The sequence below is a fragment of the Netta rufina genome (genome assembly GCF_964035555.1).
Source record: "Netta rufina genome assembly, chromosome: 16".
Lineage (NCBI taxonomy): Eukaryota > Metazoa > Chordata > Aves > Anseriformes > Anatidae > Netta > Netta rufina.
Genome location: NC_140140.1, coordinates 9,658,192 through 9,676,004, shown reverse-complemented (window position 1 = coordinate 9,676,004; position 17,813 = coordinate 9,658,192). Strand labels below are relative to the sequence as shown.

The 17,813-nt window shown below is 38.1% G+C and overlaps 1 protein-coding gene across 3 annotated transcripts in view; it reads left to right on the top strand.

Annotated features, from left to right (window-relative positions):
• The window catches only part of ZNF217 (zinc finger protein 217), a 28,409-nt gene extending 12,427 nt beyond the window's left edge, over window positions 1-15,982 (top strand). For 2 of the 3 annotated variants that reach the window (XM_084296413.1, XM_084296414.1), the window contains exons 2-6: window positions 2,334-4,123; window positions 6,292-6,417; window positions 7,245-8,840; window positions 12,457-12,585; window positions 13,874-15,982. In XM_084296413.1, the coding sequence (XP_084152539.1) occupies window positions 2,725-4,123; window positions 6,292-6,417; window positions 7,245-8,840; window positions 12,457-12,566 (3,231 nt within the window). In that variant the 5' untranslated portion in view covers window positions 2,334-2,724 and the 3' untranslated portion in view covers window positions 12,567-12,585; window positions 13,874-15,982. Of the gene's footprint in view, window positions 1-2,134; window positions 2,163-2,333; window positions 4,124-6,291; window positions 6,418-7,244; window positions 8,841-12,456; window positions 12,586-13,873 lie in introns of those variants that run through there. The other variant, XM_084296415.1, reaches the window with a different exon arrangement.
• Window positions 15,983-17,813: the final 1,831 nt, after the last annotated feature.

The window sequence follows — 17,813 nt, the reverse complement described above, 5'->3', positions numbered from 1 at the left end:
CACCACAGGCTGAAGCTGCCTACTACAGAAGGTTTTTGAGTCATTATGAAAAGAGGAAGTGTTAATCATGGCAGTGATTAAACTGTAAATGGGGATAAAGGCCAGAGTCAGAGACTTTGGCTGCAGAAAATTTGGGTTCTGTTGCCATCAACCTGTCAGCCTGTAGCTTGCTCCCTCTTATGCTTTCTACCCCTACCCACCAATCTCCTTCTGTTTTGAGTTTCTGGTTTAGTCTTGGAACATCATAGCTTTAAAAAAGCTAGAAGGGACCACTATGGGTTCTTGGTACTGAACCAAATTGTTGTCTAGACCTTGGTTAGATGACTGGATAGTGAGCAGAGTAAGCCCTGGAAACAAAGGAAAAAGATGGAATACAAGCACTTGGCAACAGTTATTTTATTCTGTGTTGGCATTTGGGTGATTTCTTTTTTTTTAATCCTTCTTCATTAGGTTACATTTTTTGTCTCCGTGGAGGTAGAAAAAGAGCTAACTTTGCAAATTAAAACCAAGATATTCTCAGGACCAGGCTATAGTGCAGTGAGATGAAGTGTTTGAGAGGTTGGACCTACCACTCCTAGCATGTTTTGTCTAGCAATGTGTTGTCGTGTTTCCTTTCCCTGGTGGTTATTTTACCTGGAATTGACTGTTCAGTGGTAGACAAGGGTTTCTAGTATAGCTGAAGACTTACCAAACCCAGAGTCTGGGGTAGTTGCCTTTTGGCTTCAGTTGGTTAAAGGTCCTGTTCCCCCTCCCCAGCTGATGGCTGCAGATGTATTGGTTGTGGGAGTGTCATCTGCGCCTGGCAAACCTGTTGGGGCCACAGACCTGTACAAACAGGTCAACTTCTGGTGGTTGATTTCTACTGAAATGTCTTAAGCCATTACATCTCAAAGCCACCTTTGCTGTCTAGGTGGAACTGTTGATGAGAAAAGGCTGGAGAAGGTAACCTCAGCTGGGTTGGTAGCCGTGTCTTTGTGTGCTACCACTGCCTGTTGTGAAAGTCTCTGTAGCCTGAACTCTGTCAGGGTTGTGCTTTGAATGGCTACCTCTTCTTTGGCTGAAATGAGGCAAAACGTTTCAATTTTCCACCCAAATATAACAATGCAGAAGTGGAAGTCCAGTGGAAATTAAACAAAAAAACTACTTATCTTGTACTGCCTTCTGCTATACGAGCTGTAGAACATATTGTGTTCTGTGACGTTAATTCAAGTAATGTGAATCACTGGCCAACTGTCTCTTATGAAATAATTTGTGAAAGTTTGAGGCTTGAGTCAAATTTTACATGTATTCTTTTCATTAGATATTTATGCAAACATTCAGGAAACATCCTGAGATGAGGCGCATTTCCCATTCAATTTATATGGTCATGTATTATTTTGGTAAACCTTTTCTTTACCCCCAATTTTGATCTAGAAGAATCCTGAACTCCAAAACTATAATTTGACAACCCTTAGAGTGGCAGCCATTAATTGCTGCTAGCAGACCCAATGGTTCTTACGGAGATGTGATTAAGTATATCATAACCTTTTTAAATCACATGGAATCTGAAACTTTCACTTTGGAATAAAAACAAACACTTTCTGTTGCACACAATTTGAAATTGGAAGCATTTCCTTTCTAAGTGTAGTAGTAGCTCCTTAGATGATTTTAAATACTAAACTACTGGTCAAGGAACTGTATCATTAGGCTATTTCAAAATTTGAGTTGATTAAATTGTGGCAAAGGTTGTAAATCTGTGGATGATATTAAAAGCTCTGAGTCGTGGTATTAAAGAATAGCTGTTAATACAAGGATTTGTACTTACGCTTATTGTGTACTAGAACTATGAATGCTAATTCCAAGCTGTCTAATCTTGGCGAGGGGTGGTGATGGTGGGGTGGTTGCTCAACAGCTATTACTAAACAGATGAGCACAGTTTTTACCCTGCCTCCAAACTCTGGTTTCGCAGGTTCTTGGAAAGGTTACTTTGGCTTGCTGCATTCGTCACAAATTCATTTAACGCACAGATTGAAATATGGTTTCAGCTACTTTATGTAGATGAATAAGAGTAGACTTGGAGTAGATAATAAATAAAAGATTGCTTTTATATAACAATCTCAAAGCAGTAGGCCAAGCTAATGGAGTACATGGATGTTAAAGATCATACTGTTTATTTCAACTTGGTAGGTAGAAAATTGACGAGCATCTTTTACCTGTCTCCCATTGACTAGTAAATTATGCCTGCTGTGTTCGATAGCATTCAGTAGTTCTTTAGTCCTGAAGTTCTTTATTTGGGAGACAATGCCTTCCTTTTCTTTTGAAAAGTCTTACTGACTACTTTCTCTCTTTTTCAGGTGCTGGAGTTCTTTGTGGCACTGAACTTGTCCTTGAGTATATTTTGCTCAATGCAACTATTTGAAATGTTTCTACAGAAAAACTAAGTGCAACTGACTGTTTCTACAGACTTGAAAAATCAGAAGAAATAGTTCAAGAAACCTCATTCAGTCACTGAGAGAACCAATGGATACATGTTCAGTGACGTCTGAACACGGACAAAAATGAAAAAGAAATAATCTTTTGCTTGTGGAAAACAAATTTTTTTCCTGGCAGAGGTCTTTTAGCTTAGCAGACTTGCAAGCACATGTTGGAGAACTTTACAAGTGTCCTTATTGTGATCAGTGAACATCCCCCAAAGAACTGAAACCTTACATTAAAACACGTAATAGGGAACAGAACGTAGGAAACATGCCAACTCAGCCTCTCTTGGCATACATGGATGGACCGGATGGAATAGCCAGTACCGTTGGTGCACAGATGGAGAATAATGATGCCTCAATGACAATAAAAGGAACAAATACCATTTCTTACAAAAGCTTGCAAGAAAAGTTTCTCATGCAAGCTGAGGGATGTATGCCTCTGGACTGCATGTTTTGTGATGAGACTTTTAAACATCCTGAAGAACTTGGTAAGCATGTTTTAACTCAACATAGGCCCACTCTTTGTGAACCAGCTGTCCTGCGTGTCGAAGCAGAGTACCTTAGTCCTCTAGATAAATGTCAAGTAAGAACAAATTTGCCTTCTCCAAACAATGAAAAAGACAGTGAAGAACTTAGTTGTGAAGTTTGTGGACAAACATTTGATGAGGCTTTTGATGTTGAGGCACACATGAAAAAGCATAAAGATTCCTTCACATATTGGTGTAACGTATGTGGAAGAAGATTTAAAGAGCCGTGGTTCCTCAAAAATCACATGAGAACTCATACTGGAAAGCCAGGTTCTAGAAACAAGCTCCAACAAGGTTCTGAAAGCCCCATAACAATAAATGAGGTGGTGCAGGAGCATGTAACTGAAAATGTAACATCACCTTACAAAATTTGTATGGTTTGTGGCTTCCTATTTCTCAATAAAGAGACTCTAATTGAGCACAGTAAAGTGCACACCAAAGAATCAGTACCCAATGGTGAAAGTCCTCAAGTGACTGGTGAATCTAATCCAGAAGAAACAACTCAAAGAGAAGAATTTTTGCGATTCTTGAATTTGAGACCAAACTTGGTTTCAGAAAATGACAAATCACAAAAACCTGTGAAATGGATAGCTGAACTAGATCCATTCAATACATATCAAGCATGGCAGCTGGCTACCAAAGGTAAAGTTGCAGTTGGGCATGGCCAAATTAAAGAACCTGGGCAAGAAGGAAGTACAGATAATGACGATTCCTCTTCTGATAAAGAAGAACTTGGTGAAATATGGAATGCAAGTAAAGGTAGCCAGACTGAAAATACAGGGAAGTCAAAAGTAAATAAAAACAGCAGTTATACAGGGAATAGTAACTTATCCCAAGACAAATTGAAACATCCCAGTGGTGAAGTGCCTTCTATGGAGATGGATTCTAAATTATCCCAGAACAAAGAGAAACCGACACACTGTTCAGAGTGTGGTAAAGCCTTCAGAACATACCACCAGCTAGTCCTTCATTCCAGAGTGCATAAGAGAGACAGGCGGACTGATGGAGAGACTTCAGCTGCTTCGAGGACGTGCTGTAATGATATAATGGCAAGTCTGGATGAAAATGGAGCAACAGAGCGAATGGAAGGAGGGTCTGAAGATGGGTCTGAAGATGGCCTTCCTGAAACACTTAATCTAGGTGAGCAGCATTTTTGAGACATGAGATTGAACTAGCTGTTGCTATACAGTTCAGGAGCTGTTTAAAGCCAAAAATGGATCTTGTCTCTTAGATAAATTTTTCAAAACTTGCCCTGAGATATAAAACGCTATGGTGGGAGAAGGGGAAAAGAGGAAAGAGAAGGAAACAATTGTCCCAACAGCAATGTTTTCAGACCTTTGAAGCTGTGTTGGGCCTTCTTGCAGTTATGATTTGGGTTTCTTGAATAATTGAAATACTTATAACAATAATCTGTCTAGAAAAAGTCTGCCTTGTGTCTCCGCCCCTCCCCAATCTGTAAGATTCATAGTTTTACTGAATATTTTTCAGTACTGAATATATCAGTTAAATTCTTGTCCAGCACATGATTTTACAAGTAATATTTCTGAAGTCATTGCATTTTTCACACTTTATTCTGCATCTTGTAAGAAAGGGCAGAAAAATGTCCAGTGCTCAAGATTAGCAGCTGTTGGGATCCTGAGAAGTGAAGAATAATTCAAAACTTTTTTCTATCCATCTGCAGGTTGCATGCTTATTTTGAAGGGTGTGTAACTTGAAAGGCTAAATGCAGAACAACTTTAAATTAGTTGTGTAAGGGCATGCATATAGGTTATTAATATGTGGACACTATATGTAAGAGGAATATATTTAACTATTCTTCCTTGAAGGATTGCTAGCAGTTCTCTCTGACAGAATAGATGGACTCAATCTATGTTACTCAGGACTAATTTTGAATCTCACTGTCTCTGGAAAAATGTGATACTGATGCTAAATGATTCCTTAATTGAAAAAGCTTGCATGTCTGGGGACAAAATGAAGTAACAAAAAGACATGTAGCTAATCTAGCACTCTTGTGTGTGACACGCTTTGAGTCTGCCTTTAAAGAACAGACACTTGCATAATCTCAAGAAAAGACATAACGTACAGAATGTCCTGGCACGCACGACCGAGTTTTCCGTTTCTGGTAATGTGCAGCCCTTTATTTTGCCTCCAGTAATAAAGGAATAAAATCATTACCTAATGTTAGCTTGCTTGTTTTGTTTCTTGGTCTTGTCCAAAACGACAACAGCTCTCATTGTGCGATGCTGAGTCATGCTTATTGAGACATTATCTGTTTGTTTAAAACAGCTATGGCTCTTCTTAGCCAGAGTTTAGCCATGCTTAGCATTTCCAGTATGGAAGCTTTCCAACACACAGGAACTGTAGAGAACCATTTTAAGCTGTCTGTCATGGCTTTTAACATCTTAGTCAAGGAAAATGTTTCCTTCTTTCTATTCTCGCTGTAGCGTTCTAGTTAGCTTTGACTTGGGTATTTTACTTAAGTTGTCTTGATGTCTTTACAATTCAACCTGCCAAAGAAATCATGTTGATTTGACTGGTGCCTTGTGTGGAAGTTTTCTCCACTTTCTTCTTAGACATTATGCTGTACTTGCCGCCCTCCAGTGGTAATTACTGCTGCTTACACTTGAGCGAAAATATTTTTTTATCTGTGAATTTGTTCCTTGAAAACGTGCCTCACAGAACTAGCAACCCAGGCACTTTGTTTGTTGAAGCTTAAGCATTCATGCTTCTAGTGAAAGATTGCTTATCAAAGCTAAGGTGGCGGTTAAACAGGCAAGCAGTCCATTGATTAGCACTGAATTTTATTATAACAAAAAAAAGAATCAGTCTTTCTCCCCACCTTCCTTCTGCAGAACAAGTCCCTGTGTTGTGTCAGGGTGCTCAGAGCAGGTTTGCAGTCCAGATGATGCACTGATTGAAGCACTTCCCTTAAGATAAGAATACAGCTTATAATCTCCATGAAGTTTTGACATAGGCCATTCTCTGCTGTAGATCATTAAAGATAATTGGATGTTTTTTCTTCTTCAAGGCCTAGTTTTACATCTTGTTTGTTCTCTGGGGCTTCTTCATTTCAGTCACTAACCGCAGTGTTACTTGACACAGTTGGAAACCTACTTAACTATTTGGCTTTCTGATCAAGTGTGCATCAGTGCTGAGCCAAAGATGTTCACAGGCTGTAGGAGCTGACAATGTTTCATCATGTTGTGCTTTTTCCTTAATAAAGACAGTTAAGATAGTTGTTTATAGTTTTGAAAGGGGCTACAGGCTTGTATTTGCTCTTCATAATATAGCTATATTTTCTCCCAAAGATAAAAATGAAGATGGTTTGGAAAGAGCAAAAGTTAAAAACCTTGGAGCCTCCAGAGAATGCAGCTATTGTGGAAAGTATTTTCGCTCAAATTATTACCTCAATATTCATCTCAGAACTCATACAGGTAAATGGGCTTCAGCTTTGTGGGAGGGGAAGAAAGTCTGCTGAATCCAATAGGACAGAATATTTGGTTTTGCTTAAGAAAAACATGTTACCTTCACAATTTCTGGTGTTTAAAAAGTTTTATCTAATGCTGAGAAAGTTCCGATTATAATTTCTTAATTCATTATTTACCTAAATGTAAACCTTTTTGAATAAGGCTAATTATATTATACTCTGAACAACACGTATTGTGTTTTAAAATTTAGAATTCTTTCTGTTTTGGCAGTCTAGCAAAAAGATTTTTTTAGACAAACAAAAAAAACACCTCTACCTTCCAAGTATTAAGTTGGTTTTCTGTTAGTTGCTACTACCTGAGGAAAAAATTGTCTATTCCTCAGTTTGCTTGGCTAAGGAAAAGTTAAATTCTTCCAACTTCTGTTAATACATGCCCATGTTTCTTTTGAAACAGCCCTATTTATAGAAGAACTGTAACGTTTGTGTTGTTGAATAGCATGCTTGTGGTATGATCAAGGGCTACAAATTGTTGGAGTTGACCCACAGCTGTACTTCGTGCTTATCTCTGCCAAACATATTGTCAGCTACCATCTCCATACATAGGGAACATATGGAAAATATCTTCATCAGAACCAGAAGATGTCACTGTAGTTAGCAAAAGTAGTGAGATGTAGTAGTTTAAATGACTTAGTTTGAGATCTAAGTTTATGTGAAAGGTGAAAGAAAAAGTTATTTTACTGTTGTAAGCTATAGACTATTCCCTTGTCTTTAATTGTATTCAAGATTTTAAATCAATTTGCATCCAACTGATTTACTGATAAAACTGTGTTTCAGGTGAAAAACCATACAAATGTGAATTCTGTGAGTATGCAGCAGCACAGAAAACTTCACTGAGGTATCATTTAGAGAGGCATCACAAAGACAAGCAAGCTGATAGTGCAGCAGACGTGAAAGGTGACAGCAAAGTTTCATTGCAGAGTCAGGAGACGGAGCTCTTGCTGGCTGCTGATGGTGCTCAAGAAACCAAAAATTTGAAGAGGCTTTTTGATGGTGCCAAAGATGCTGAGGGCTGCCCACCTGCAAAGCAGCAAAAGGAAATTCTGTCCTTGAATAACGCAATAGGCAGCACAGTCCTTATAAGAATGAAAAACGATTCTAGGGAATTGAACAAACGTTCAATTTGTAACAATTTGAATCAAATGCATGAGAGTATGTCTGCTCCTTACTTGGAAAAACTAAAGACTGAGAAGGAGACAAAGGAAGTTCAGCCCCATGCTCCACATAAGAGAGAGAGAGAGGCTTCTGTGGAATCGGAGGGAGATGATGTCCAGTATGTTTGTGCTTTTAAGGATGGAAAAAATGCGAGTGATGCGCGAGAGTGCCCTGAAAACTACAAACACAAACTTATGGCGGACTCTCAAGAAATGCCCTTGAACTTATCTGTTGGGACTTCACAAGAATGTTCAGTGGTTTCAACTGCTAGAGGCCTGCTAGCACCCAGCACCTGCCCGTTTTGTACTTACAGAACATTCTACCCAGAAGTCCTAATGATGCACCAGAGGCTGATGCACAAGTACAATCCTGACACCGTTAACAAAAACGGATATAGAAACAAGACTCTAGCTAAAGCCAGACGCACTGGATGCCCTCCAGCTCTACTTGGTAAAGATGTGCTTCCTTTGTCCTTTAATCCTAATAAAAGTAAGGCTTCCCCATCTACACAGCAAAAACCCCTGCAAACAGGGAAATCTAAGCAATGCCACCCTCCACAGAACAAAGTTCCTCTCTTTGCCGTGACTGACTCAAGCAGCACAGCCCCAAGTAACCTCAAGTTTCACAAACAGCCAAGTAATGTTGGAGCTCAGGCAAATAACTATAGACAACCTCAGCAAGAAATGCACTCCAGTTCCAGTATCTCTCCAGTATTGGACAGAGTAAAAAGAGCTGAATCTAAAGTAAAAGCTCTAAATGTGGCAGTGTCTCAATCTGGTGTAGTGAGCAGCAGCATGAATGGGGTTCTTGACTCTCACCTAAACGAATCTGCCTGGCCTTGTCATCGAGGAAGAGACTATCTTTGTAGTAAATCTGTGGGCAATGTAAATCTAGAGTATGGTGAAACATCTTCTAAAAGAATGAAACATAGTGTGTTAGTTATTGAACAAGCTGACTGTGCAGTGGCTAATTACAGAAGATACGAAACAAGCAGATTTCGTGTTGCAAACAGATATGCAAATCTGCTACCTCAGGAATGTTCTCGCACCAAACCTGCATCCTCTGTTTTGCCAACCAAACAAGGGCTTCTGAATTCGGATGACGTTGACTCTCCTAATGTATTGACTGTTCTCAAACCCTATGAGCCATATAGCTCTGGATCACTTTACAGTTCTTGTGGATCTAGTAATGGCCAAGTAACCAGCTCTACAATAGAAGGTATCGTATCTCCTTCCTACTTAGTGTCTTATAACATTATAAAGGAAGGTGAATGAAATAAAAAACAAATGCATAGTGATAATTGAAACAATTGAGAAAATAAAGCTATTTTTAGTATTTCATCAAGTCTGGTTAAAGCTTGAATTTTAAATGTAAAATCCAGGTTCAGCAGGCTCCTGTCATGGGGAATAAGGCATGTAAGTTCTGAATTTTAAAGAGGGGTTTAAAGTTCCTCAAGTTCTGCCCTCCTCCCCATGGGTTTCTGATGTCAAACATGTATTGTTTGCTCATCAGAGCCCTCCAGACATGTTGACTAATTCAGGAAATGGAATGGGCCTTTCTGCTTAATTTACAAGAAATCTTGGACAATCTGGAATATTAATAGAAGCTTTAAAAAATTAACAACCCCCCCCACCCCCCCCCCCCCAAAAAAAAATAATCTCATAGACAATTGTTCTCTTCCATTGCAAAAACCAATGTATTAAAAATCACCAACTGTAATGTAAATCTTAAAACTGTATCATTCAGAGGATTTTTATAATGTCTAGGTTTTAGTTGGAACAGAGTGCTTCGTTAAATCGAGACAACATATTTCTGCTATTCTAATTATGGTGTCTCATTGCACTAAGAAGTAAGGCTTTACTGGGGAAAATGCTTAATCTAGCAGAGATAAATGCTTTGATGTATTTGGAAAACTAGTAATTTTGAGATTTTTTTTGTGTTTTGTTAGCACTTGCAAAACTTAGCAGGAGGCCAAGATTAAAAGGTGCTAGGTGATATTTAAGCAGTTGTCTTACTATTTGTAGAATATATTTATGACTTTTAGCTGAGGCTGGTATGTATTTAGCCTTAAATATAGGACTTTCAATTTTGAAATGAAGATCCTATTATAGAAGTGAATAGTGCGTGTGTGCACTCTGTAGTCTGAAGGTATCTGCTGAGTATTCCAACTCTCTGAATACTCCCATCCTCTAGAAGAGGATTACTCTTCTGAGGTAGTCCGGGTTCGTAACAAGCAGGGTTATGTTACCCTAGGTCAGAGCAAACTGCAAAGCATTATGTGCATTTAGTTAAGTGGCAAAAAAAAATCTGTTTGGTCTGTTCTGTTTGTGTGTATTAGAGTTGTGGGCTTGCTAGTAGATTAGGGAAAGATAAAGTAAAGTGTTATAGCGCTGCTTCCAGCCTAGATATGGGAAGGATAAAGGAACAGCTAGCATCTCCGCTGACGCATTGCACAGCCACTTCAGCAGGGTTAATTCCTGGTTTTGTGAAGTGCTGTCTGTGTGCAATGAATTGCACAGAGGAAAGTGGAATGGGCACTGCTACACACAAAAAGCAGAAGGACAGACGCAGGGAGAAGTGCTACTGCCTCTTGGTTCCTAGTGATCTGAGAGAATTAAATACTTTTTTTTTCCTAACTGTCTTTTCTGTGCACAGAAGTCATTCATGCTGTTGTGGAATTTATAGTGCTTTGCAAGGCTTTTTATTAATGGTTAATTGCAGCTAAGAACATTCAGGCTTTTTAGGGAATCTCATGATATTGTATAAACCCCTGTCAATTTTTGTGGAAACATGAGGGGAAAAATACTTTTGTAGCTTCAACCACTTTGGGAAGTCTGTACCCCAAGGACTAGCTGGTGGGCTAGTGTCTTGCCCCCCTGCTGCATTACTGTACTTCTGGACTAGACAAGCTCTCTTCTGCCAGTATTCTTAGTGAAGCCAGCCTGTGGAAGTGGCAGTTGATGCAATACTATTTATAAACAGTGACTTCATTGGAATTCACCTTGTTCTTCTTTTTGAAAGCTCCACCTGTCTACCAGAAAAATCTGTGGTAGGCTTTTCTTCCTCTTCTGTAGTACGAGCCTGGAGTCAGTAGCTCACAGTCAAGAACTTTTTACTGTTTTTTGCTATGTAAAGTTCTCAGAACTCTGGCTACAACTGATGTGACAGAATCATTGTTATAGAAATAATGATTTCATTGTTCATTGCCTAATGCCATCTCAGGGCAAGAGGAGCTACTTTTTATGGCTGTTACTTACCTTGGAAAGACTTGTGAAACAAGACCCCTTCAGTGGATTTTCTTAGCAAGTTCAATAAAAGCCTTGTGCAATAAAATGTAGGCTTTTAAGGCTAATTTCCCGGCTTTCCAACCATTCTGCCCAGAAGTACACAAATGAAACCAAACCTTGATGTTTTTGAGAAGGTTATGGGTAGCAGACAAGTAAACTTCTCGGTATTAGAGTTCTAACATGGGTGGAGACAGTAAAGATGAAAGTTTCTGCACATTCTTTTTTGGTTCAAAAAAAAAAAAAAAAGCTGAAGTACCCCTGTTTTTTCAGAGTTGCAACCCCACAGAGGTGCTTTGTGAGATGTCATATGCAAAGTACTGCAGGTGTAGGCCCGCAGGTTTCTGTAGTCTTTTTATTCAGCCCTGGTGATATTATAAAAACATGTCCAAAACCTTTCTTTAAGGGTCCGTGTGCCTTGTGGCAATGTTATTTAGGTCCTATGAACATGTTATATTGCATGTTTAATGCTGGATCAAGTTGTCATGAGAATATGTTCCACTTGGCAAACTTGATTAAAGCATGATGCCTTCCATTACTGCTTGTAAGCTGTGCCACTCTGTGTTGCCCTGAAGAGACAGAAACGATCTGAAACCGCTCAGTTTGTATTATTTTCAAATTACTTGCCTTTGCAATGGTAACATGCTATCAAGGATAACCTGTTGGCTGATTGATCTGGCAGAAGCTGCAAATTAAAGACAATTGCTCACGACACACTCCAATGGCTTTGTAGATTCTGTTGAAATATTAATTTAAATTTGCCATTTTAATTTAATTAAAGCTTGCTAGTTTTTTTCAATGCTGCATTTAAAGCTTTCATGGAATATGGATGGCAGTTGGGCTTTTTGTATCCTGTGGGAGTAATGATTCTTGGCTTTTTTTCCTTTATTTTATGAAGTGATTTTTGACTGCTTGCTTAAGCTAATAAGACTTGATATGGAACAGGCATTGATTTCACATATATAAATCTGAATTAATGGTCTCAGATAAATATAAAATTACCTGTATACTAGACTGAAAATTACTTAAAGTTCTTGATGTACATGGTTATTTAAAGTGTTACAAATTCCACGTAATCTATGAAGGTAGTAATGTAGCACACTTGTTTTTCATTTCAAATACACATTTAAGAATTTGATTTTCAAACAAATACAGGAAATGGACATGTAGGCATCATGCTATAGAAGGTATTGCAGCACTTAAACCTTCTTAAAGTCAAGTCTACTGTATGATGAGTTAAGCAAAGATATTTCTTTCTTGCAAGTAAAATAAGCAAAACCTAGCATGATGGACATTGCGTGCATACAGCTTAAAACCTAGTTTTTACGTTTACATTTTTCTCCTCGTCTTAATCCTGCATATTGCGTTTCCTATAACCTTTTAATAGGACTAGGAGTAGCTATTGTCTTGGGCCATGCTCATGAGTTGTATTTTGGTAGCTTGTGGTGTTTTGGGATTCTGGATGTTGACATAGACCTGCTCACAACTGAATGTCTGACTAATTAGATTAGCAGGAAATAAATTAACTCCTCTAAATTTATTTTTGTCAGGAAAGAGATCAGTGTCATACCAACACTTATCTAGCAGCGTGCTACAAAAACGAAGTTATGAAAGTTTCATTGGCAATGCACGCTTTCGACCAAGTGACAAGAAGACTTGATCATTTGCTTCAAGAAACGGTAAACAAACCTTTTGAACTAATTGTTACTTAAATATTGCATTATGTACTCATAACATCAAACGTTGCTGCACAGTGTGATGAGAGGTTATGAAAGTATGAACCAGAACAGCTGAAAATACAAACTCCTCTTAGGAAGTGAACCAAATACTCATAGAGCATGTTATTTCAAATATTAGCAGTAGCTTACTTTGCATAAAAATGTATACATGCTCCTTTCGTAAAAGAAATGGAAGTCCTAACAATAGATAAATATTTTAATTAGATACAGTATTAGTGGGAACTGTTCAATGAGATGGCCTTCCCCTTGAGTCAGTGTATGCGGGCGGGGGAACAACATGCAGAGAACTGGAAGTGAGGAAGTGCCTGTTATCACAGTTCATGAATCCTATTAGTCCCTGAGAGGTTATCTTGGTTAGTCCTTCCTGAAGATGTCTACATTACTCATTTCACAACTTCTGAAGACTGTGAGGATTGCCTCAGACAAGACTCTTGGATTATTTCATAGAAGAGTAAGGGTTTCCTGATAGCTAGCTCCTTGACAGTTTATCTTTGTGTACTGGAGCAGTTGTTCCAAATAGCTTTTCTTTTGTTTGGCTGAGGGATGGGTGTAGCCTCTAAGGGAAACAGGTCAAGTGAGAAGAATTAGCTTGGTATTCTGAATTCCCGTGCTTCATCTCTGCAGTATGTAGCTATATCTCAGAACTTCACAATTCCATTGTGTTCACAACATTCTTAGCTGCTAAGGAGATAAGCACTCTATAAGACTATAAATAAATGTGTATGCTGCTTCTATACTGAAGCTACAGATCATTTTCCTCATTCAAATTTAAGCAGATACCTCTTGAGTGCTACAGCACCTGGACCAGCATGCAGGCTTTTGTAGAAAGATTTTCACGTATCTGGGGAGCAGAGCTGTCTGACCTTCAGCCGACAGCTTTTAAAACACTTTGCTTTAGTTCTTGATAGTCTTCTAATCTTACTGCTTTTATTGTCCCCTACTAAACATATTTTTGCTTAGTTCTGCTTTTAAGCTAACTCAATTTCCTGCCTGTATTTCTACTTGGGGCCTGAGTGTCTTCAAAAGTAGACTTGATTGCCAGCTTTTATTTGTTATGAAATAGATTCAGATTGTATATGGCAATAGTAATTTCAACATACACTTATGCAAGGGTGCAGATTAAATTCTTTGTTTTAAAAATGCATCCTCCTGAAAAAAGTGTTACGGTATTTTATAGTTTTATACAAAAAACACAAACACCAACGTTATTTTTTTTGATTTGTTCTAGGTCTTAAGGACACAAGTGCATGTTCTATGGAATTATATCTGCAGTTCATCCCTTGAGGAAAATGAATGGTGAAAGCTACTGAACTAAGCTGTGATTGTACTGTATATAAAAACACTACAGTTTTATAATATTGGTTCTGTTAACATTTTGTACCAAATAGCCATAAAAAGTAGTCTAAACAATTGGGTTATGAAGGTGTGTGGAGAATGTATATCTTGACATTGACTTTGAGTATTTTTCATTAGAATTAATTGACCAAATATTAGGTAGGAATTATATTTTTACATACTTGAGCGCTGCTGAAAAGAGTTTCTTTGAAAGAATATATAATCCTTGCACCTCAGGTAAACTGTAAATACTGAAGTTGAAATCCTGTTTGCTTAATGCTCCTTTTTCATAAAGGTGAAAGTTTCTCAAATGTTTTTTTTTTTTTTTTTTTCTGTTGAACTATGTTAGTTTCTTGAAACAACTTCCAAATAAACTGTCTAAAACTGTCCAGTTTATAAATGTTGTGAACATCAAAGCAACGGTGCTGATGTTAAGCTGATCTGCCTTGTATATGTTAGGACCATAATGTGTTGGAGGGATCTGCTTTCCTGGAGCTGTTTTCAGCATGTTTTTAGAGGCGTGGATGAGGCAATACTTGACATTTGAATTTGTCAGTGTGGTGTTCCTGAAATACGGTTGGATTCCTGTTTTGGCATTGGTTGCTGTTCTTCAGAGAAGTTTTTTTAGTGAACATCTCTAGCAACGTACAAACTTTTACAGCAGAAAATACCTAGGACTTGCATGAGAAACGATACTAATCTAAATGTTTCAGATGTTTAGTTTTCTACTAAACTCCATACAGTTACATTTAGAGGAAAACTACTTTGCACCTTTGTCCAAACTATCAAGTCACAAACAGGCTTACAATATGAATATGGGATCTACAGACTTCAAAAAAGGGATGTGGCTATGGTGTAGCCTGCTTGACTGTGCTTGGAAGCTTCTTGATGTCTGTTTTTAGCATCTACTGGGTGTTTAAAATGAGTAAGGAATAACCTGTTAATAGGAGAATATCTCCTTTTATATTTTTTTGTGAAGACAACAAGAGTTTTTTCTAATGCGCATGCAGTTTTAACTTTTCCTAAAGGGAAGATGGCCAGTTTCCAGCCAGTAAAGCAGAACTGTGTAATTTGACATGCGTTCCTAGTTGCTTCTCATAAAGCCTGTAGTTAAGAGTTGATTTCTTCTGTACCTGGCTTTGACTTCCATATATTTGAGTAAAACAAACAAAAAAAAATTTGCACTCTTCTTTTTACTCTCTTCCCTCAAACAGCAAATATAAACTAGCAAAACCTAGAAACTCTTGTTTTTTCATTATGCAACTTGAGATGTTCCAGTTGTATGTCTTAGTTCCTGAATATGGGACCTGATTTTAATGTCTCTGTAAACTGGCGATGTAATGAAGTGCTGTGTATCAGGAAATTGTACACTATTTACCTTCTTTCCTGTTCATAAGCTGAGCCATATGTACATAATCTAGATTTGTTTTCCTAGTTTTGCACTTTTATAGCCTATTTTTTGAAGATGGATTCACTTGGAAAATGGTTAATCTATTTTTTTGCGTGATCTTTCAATGAGTCTTATAGAATGCATGCTGTAACTATCATCTATGTACCTTATGGGGTTCTGTGATTAAAACATGTACAGGACTGTATTAAGATGTGTAAGCAAACAGACCTAAGATGTGTTTTTAATCTTCCTTCATGCCGGTACAGTTTCCCTCAAGGCTTTTTAGTAGATATCTTGGGGGTTGAATGGAAAAATGGACATGAAGACTCTATTTCATGGCAGCCCAGTCCTGTACTTCAGAATACACTTTGCCCATCAGTATTAACTATTGGGATACTACTGGTTTTGTATGTTTCTTTGGAGATAACAGTGCATATATAGAGGTACAAATTGTTGATTTTTCTTTTTGTTTTTGTATTTATTTCATTCCATTTTGTTTTATTTTAATTGTTGAAACCAGAAGTTGTCAAGCAGTAGGCACACATTACTCATTTAATTTATGATGTATTTCACTTTAGTTGAGTATATTATTACATGTGGATGTAAATATAGACCTGGTGTTTTGCAAAACTGGTTTCTGTGTCTTGTTTTCAAAGATTAAAATTAGTTGGATGGAATTTCATATTCTCTTGACCTTTCATCATACTCAGACCCCTGTGGGAGGAGATGAAGGATCTGCCAATAACCAAACCCAAATTCATGTCCTATTCAGTTGCTCTCATGAAAATACTGAGTCACTTCCCAGGAAATCTGGCTGAGGCTTGGAGGACAACTCTAAAGAAGAAACCTTTTGTTTCTTCCTCTTCAGTTTTCTTCCTTTAAGAAAAACAGAGTTCTTGTATACGTACATTGTGGTAATAAGAAAGAGTAGGGCATGGATTTTTTTAAAAAATTATTTTTGAAGCTTCAGAATTTGTAAGGGCTTTTTGGGGAAAAAAAATAAATCTAGATCTGATGTGTTCTTGGAGCTTGACTGACTGGCATTGCCTTTGATAGTATCTGAAAACCAGATTAAGAGCTTGGGGAAGACAGTTGGAAAAGACTTGTCAAAGGCAACTCACCCTCAAGAGAAGAGAGCTCCTCAGATGATATCCTCATTATAAATTAACTTCATTTAAGGGCACATAGATGTGACCAGTGCCTCAGTGGCATCCCAGATTAAGCTTTTGATTATTGTGCTGGGCTGGTACTGGTGGCTGTGATTAAAGTTTGTGGAAGTAGGCTAGGCTGCTTTGACTAAAGAAAAGGCAGTGCTGGTGGGGAGAACAGAAACTTCAAAGTGGAAGCCTAACAAAATGAAGTGATATGTAGATATATGTTGATCTGTCACTTGCTTTGGGACTAGTGAGTCCTTACAGTGCCTGTGGTGTACAAATGGGTCTTGGAGTCTTGCTGCTGGGGACGTTCATCTAGGCTTGGGGTAACATTGCTACTGCTAAATTCCTGTGCAGTGCTGAATGACGGTGCGGTAGAGGGGGGTGTAAAACAGACGTGAGCTACGCAAGTCATCTTTAATGTTAACCATAGCTATCATTTGGGGGATATCCTTGGGGGGTGGCTTAAAAAAAAAAAAAAAAAAAAGAGCCAGTGAATGAATCTAGGGTGCATCTTCATTGCTGGTGTTGATTAAAGCTGTTCTAGTTGAGGGATTAGTGTGATGTACTCCTGACTAGTCTGCTGTCATTCCTATACTCCTGGTGCCAACGAAGCCCTGTGGTAACTGGTTTGCCTGATAACCTGATGAGTGCCGTTTGTTTCTTCTGAGTGGGGCCTTACTTGAGGACTTAAAAGTGCTACCTAAAATGCTGGAATGTATAACTACTAAAGTGTTTCTCTACAGCAATAACTGTTCAGATCACTTGGGTGGTAACATTAAATATAAATGTTTGAGGCAGCTTCTATACTTTTAATGAGTTATGCTGAAGGCACATTCAGGTGACCATGTCTTGCAACTTGCAAGCAGCAGCGTTAATTTTCTCATACTAGGAAGTTCTAGTGTTAAATCACCAAACAGTTTCATGTTCCCCTTTTTAGTAAAAGAGGAAAATATGAAAGTGCATTACTGAGCAGATTTCTCTGTTCATTTGCACACACTTAAGAAAAGTGCATTTAATTAGGATTAGCGAGTCTCTAAATTGCAGATGGTTCTCAGGGGAAAAAATAGTTATGAGTGCATTCATGACATTAAAATCAGTACATTTAATTCAATTTCATCTTAATATTAATTCATAACATCTGAAGTAGTAGTTCCTACAGAAGATGTTCATGTGATTTAGGATTAGTACAGAAAACGAGATCTAGCATTTCCAAACATGCAACAGCATGATTACCATGTGTAATTATACAGATTGAGTAACTACATGCTAATTACAAGAGTGCCCAT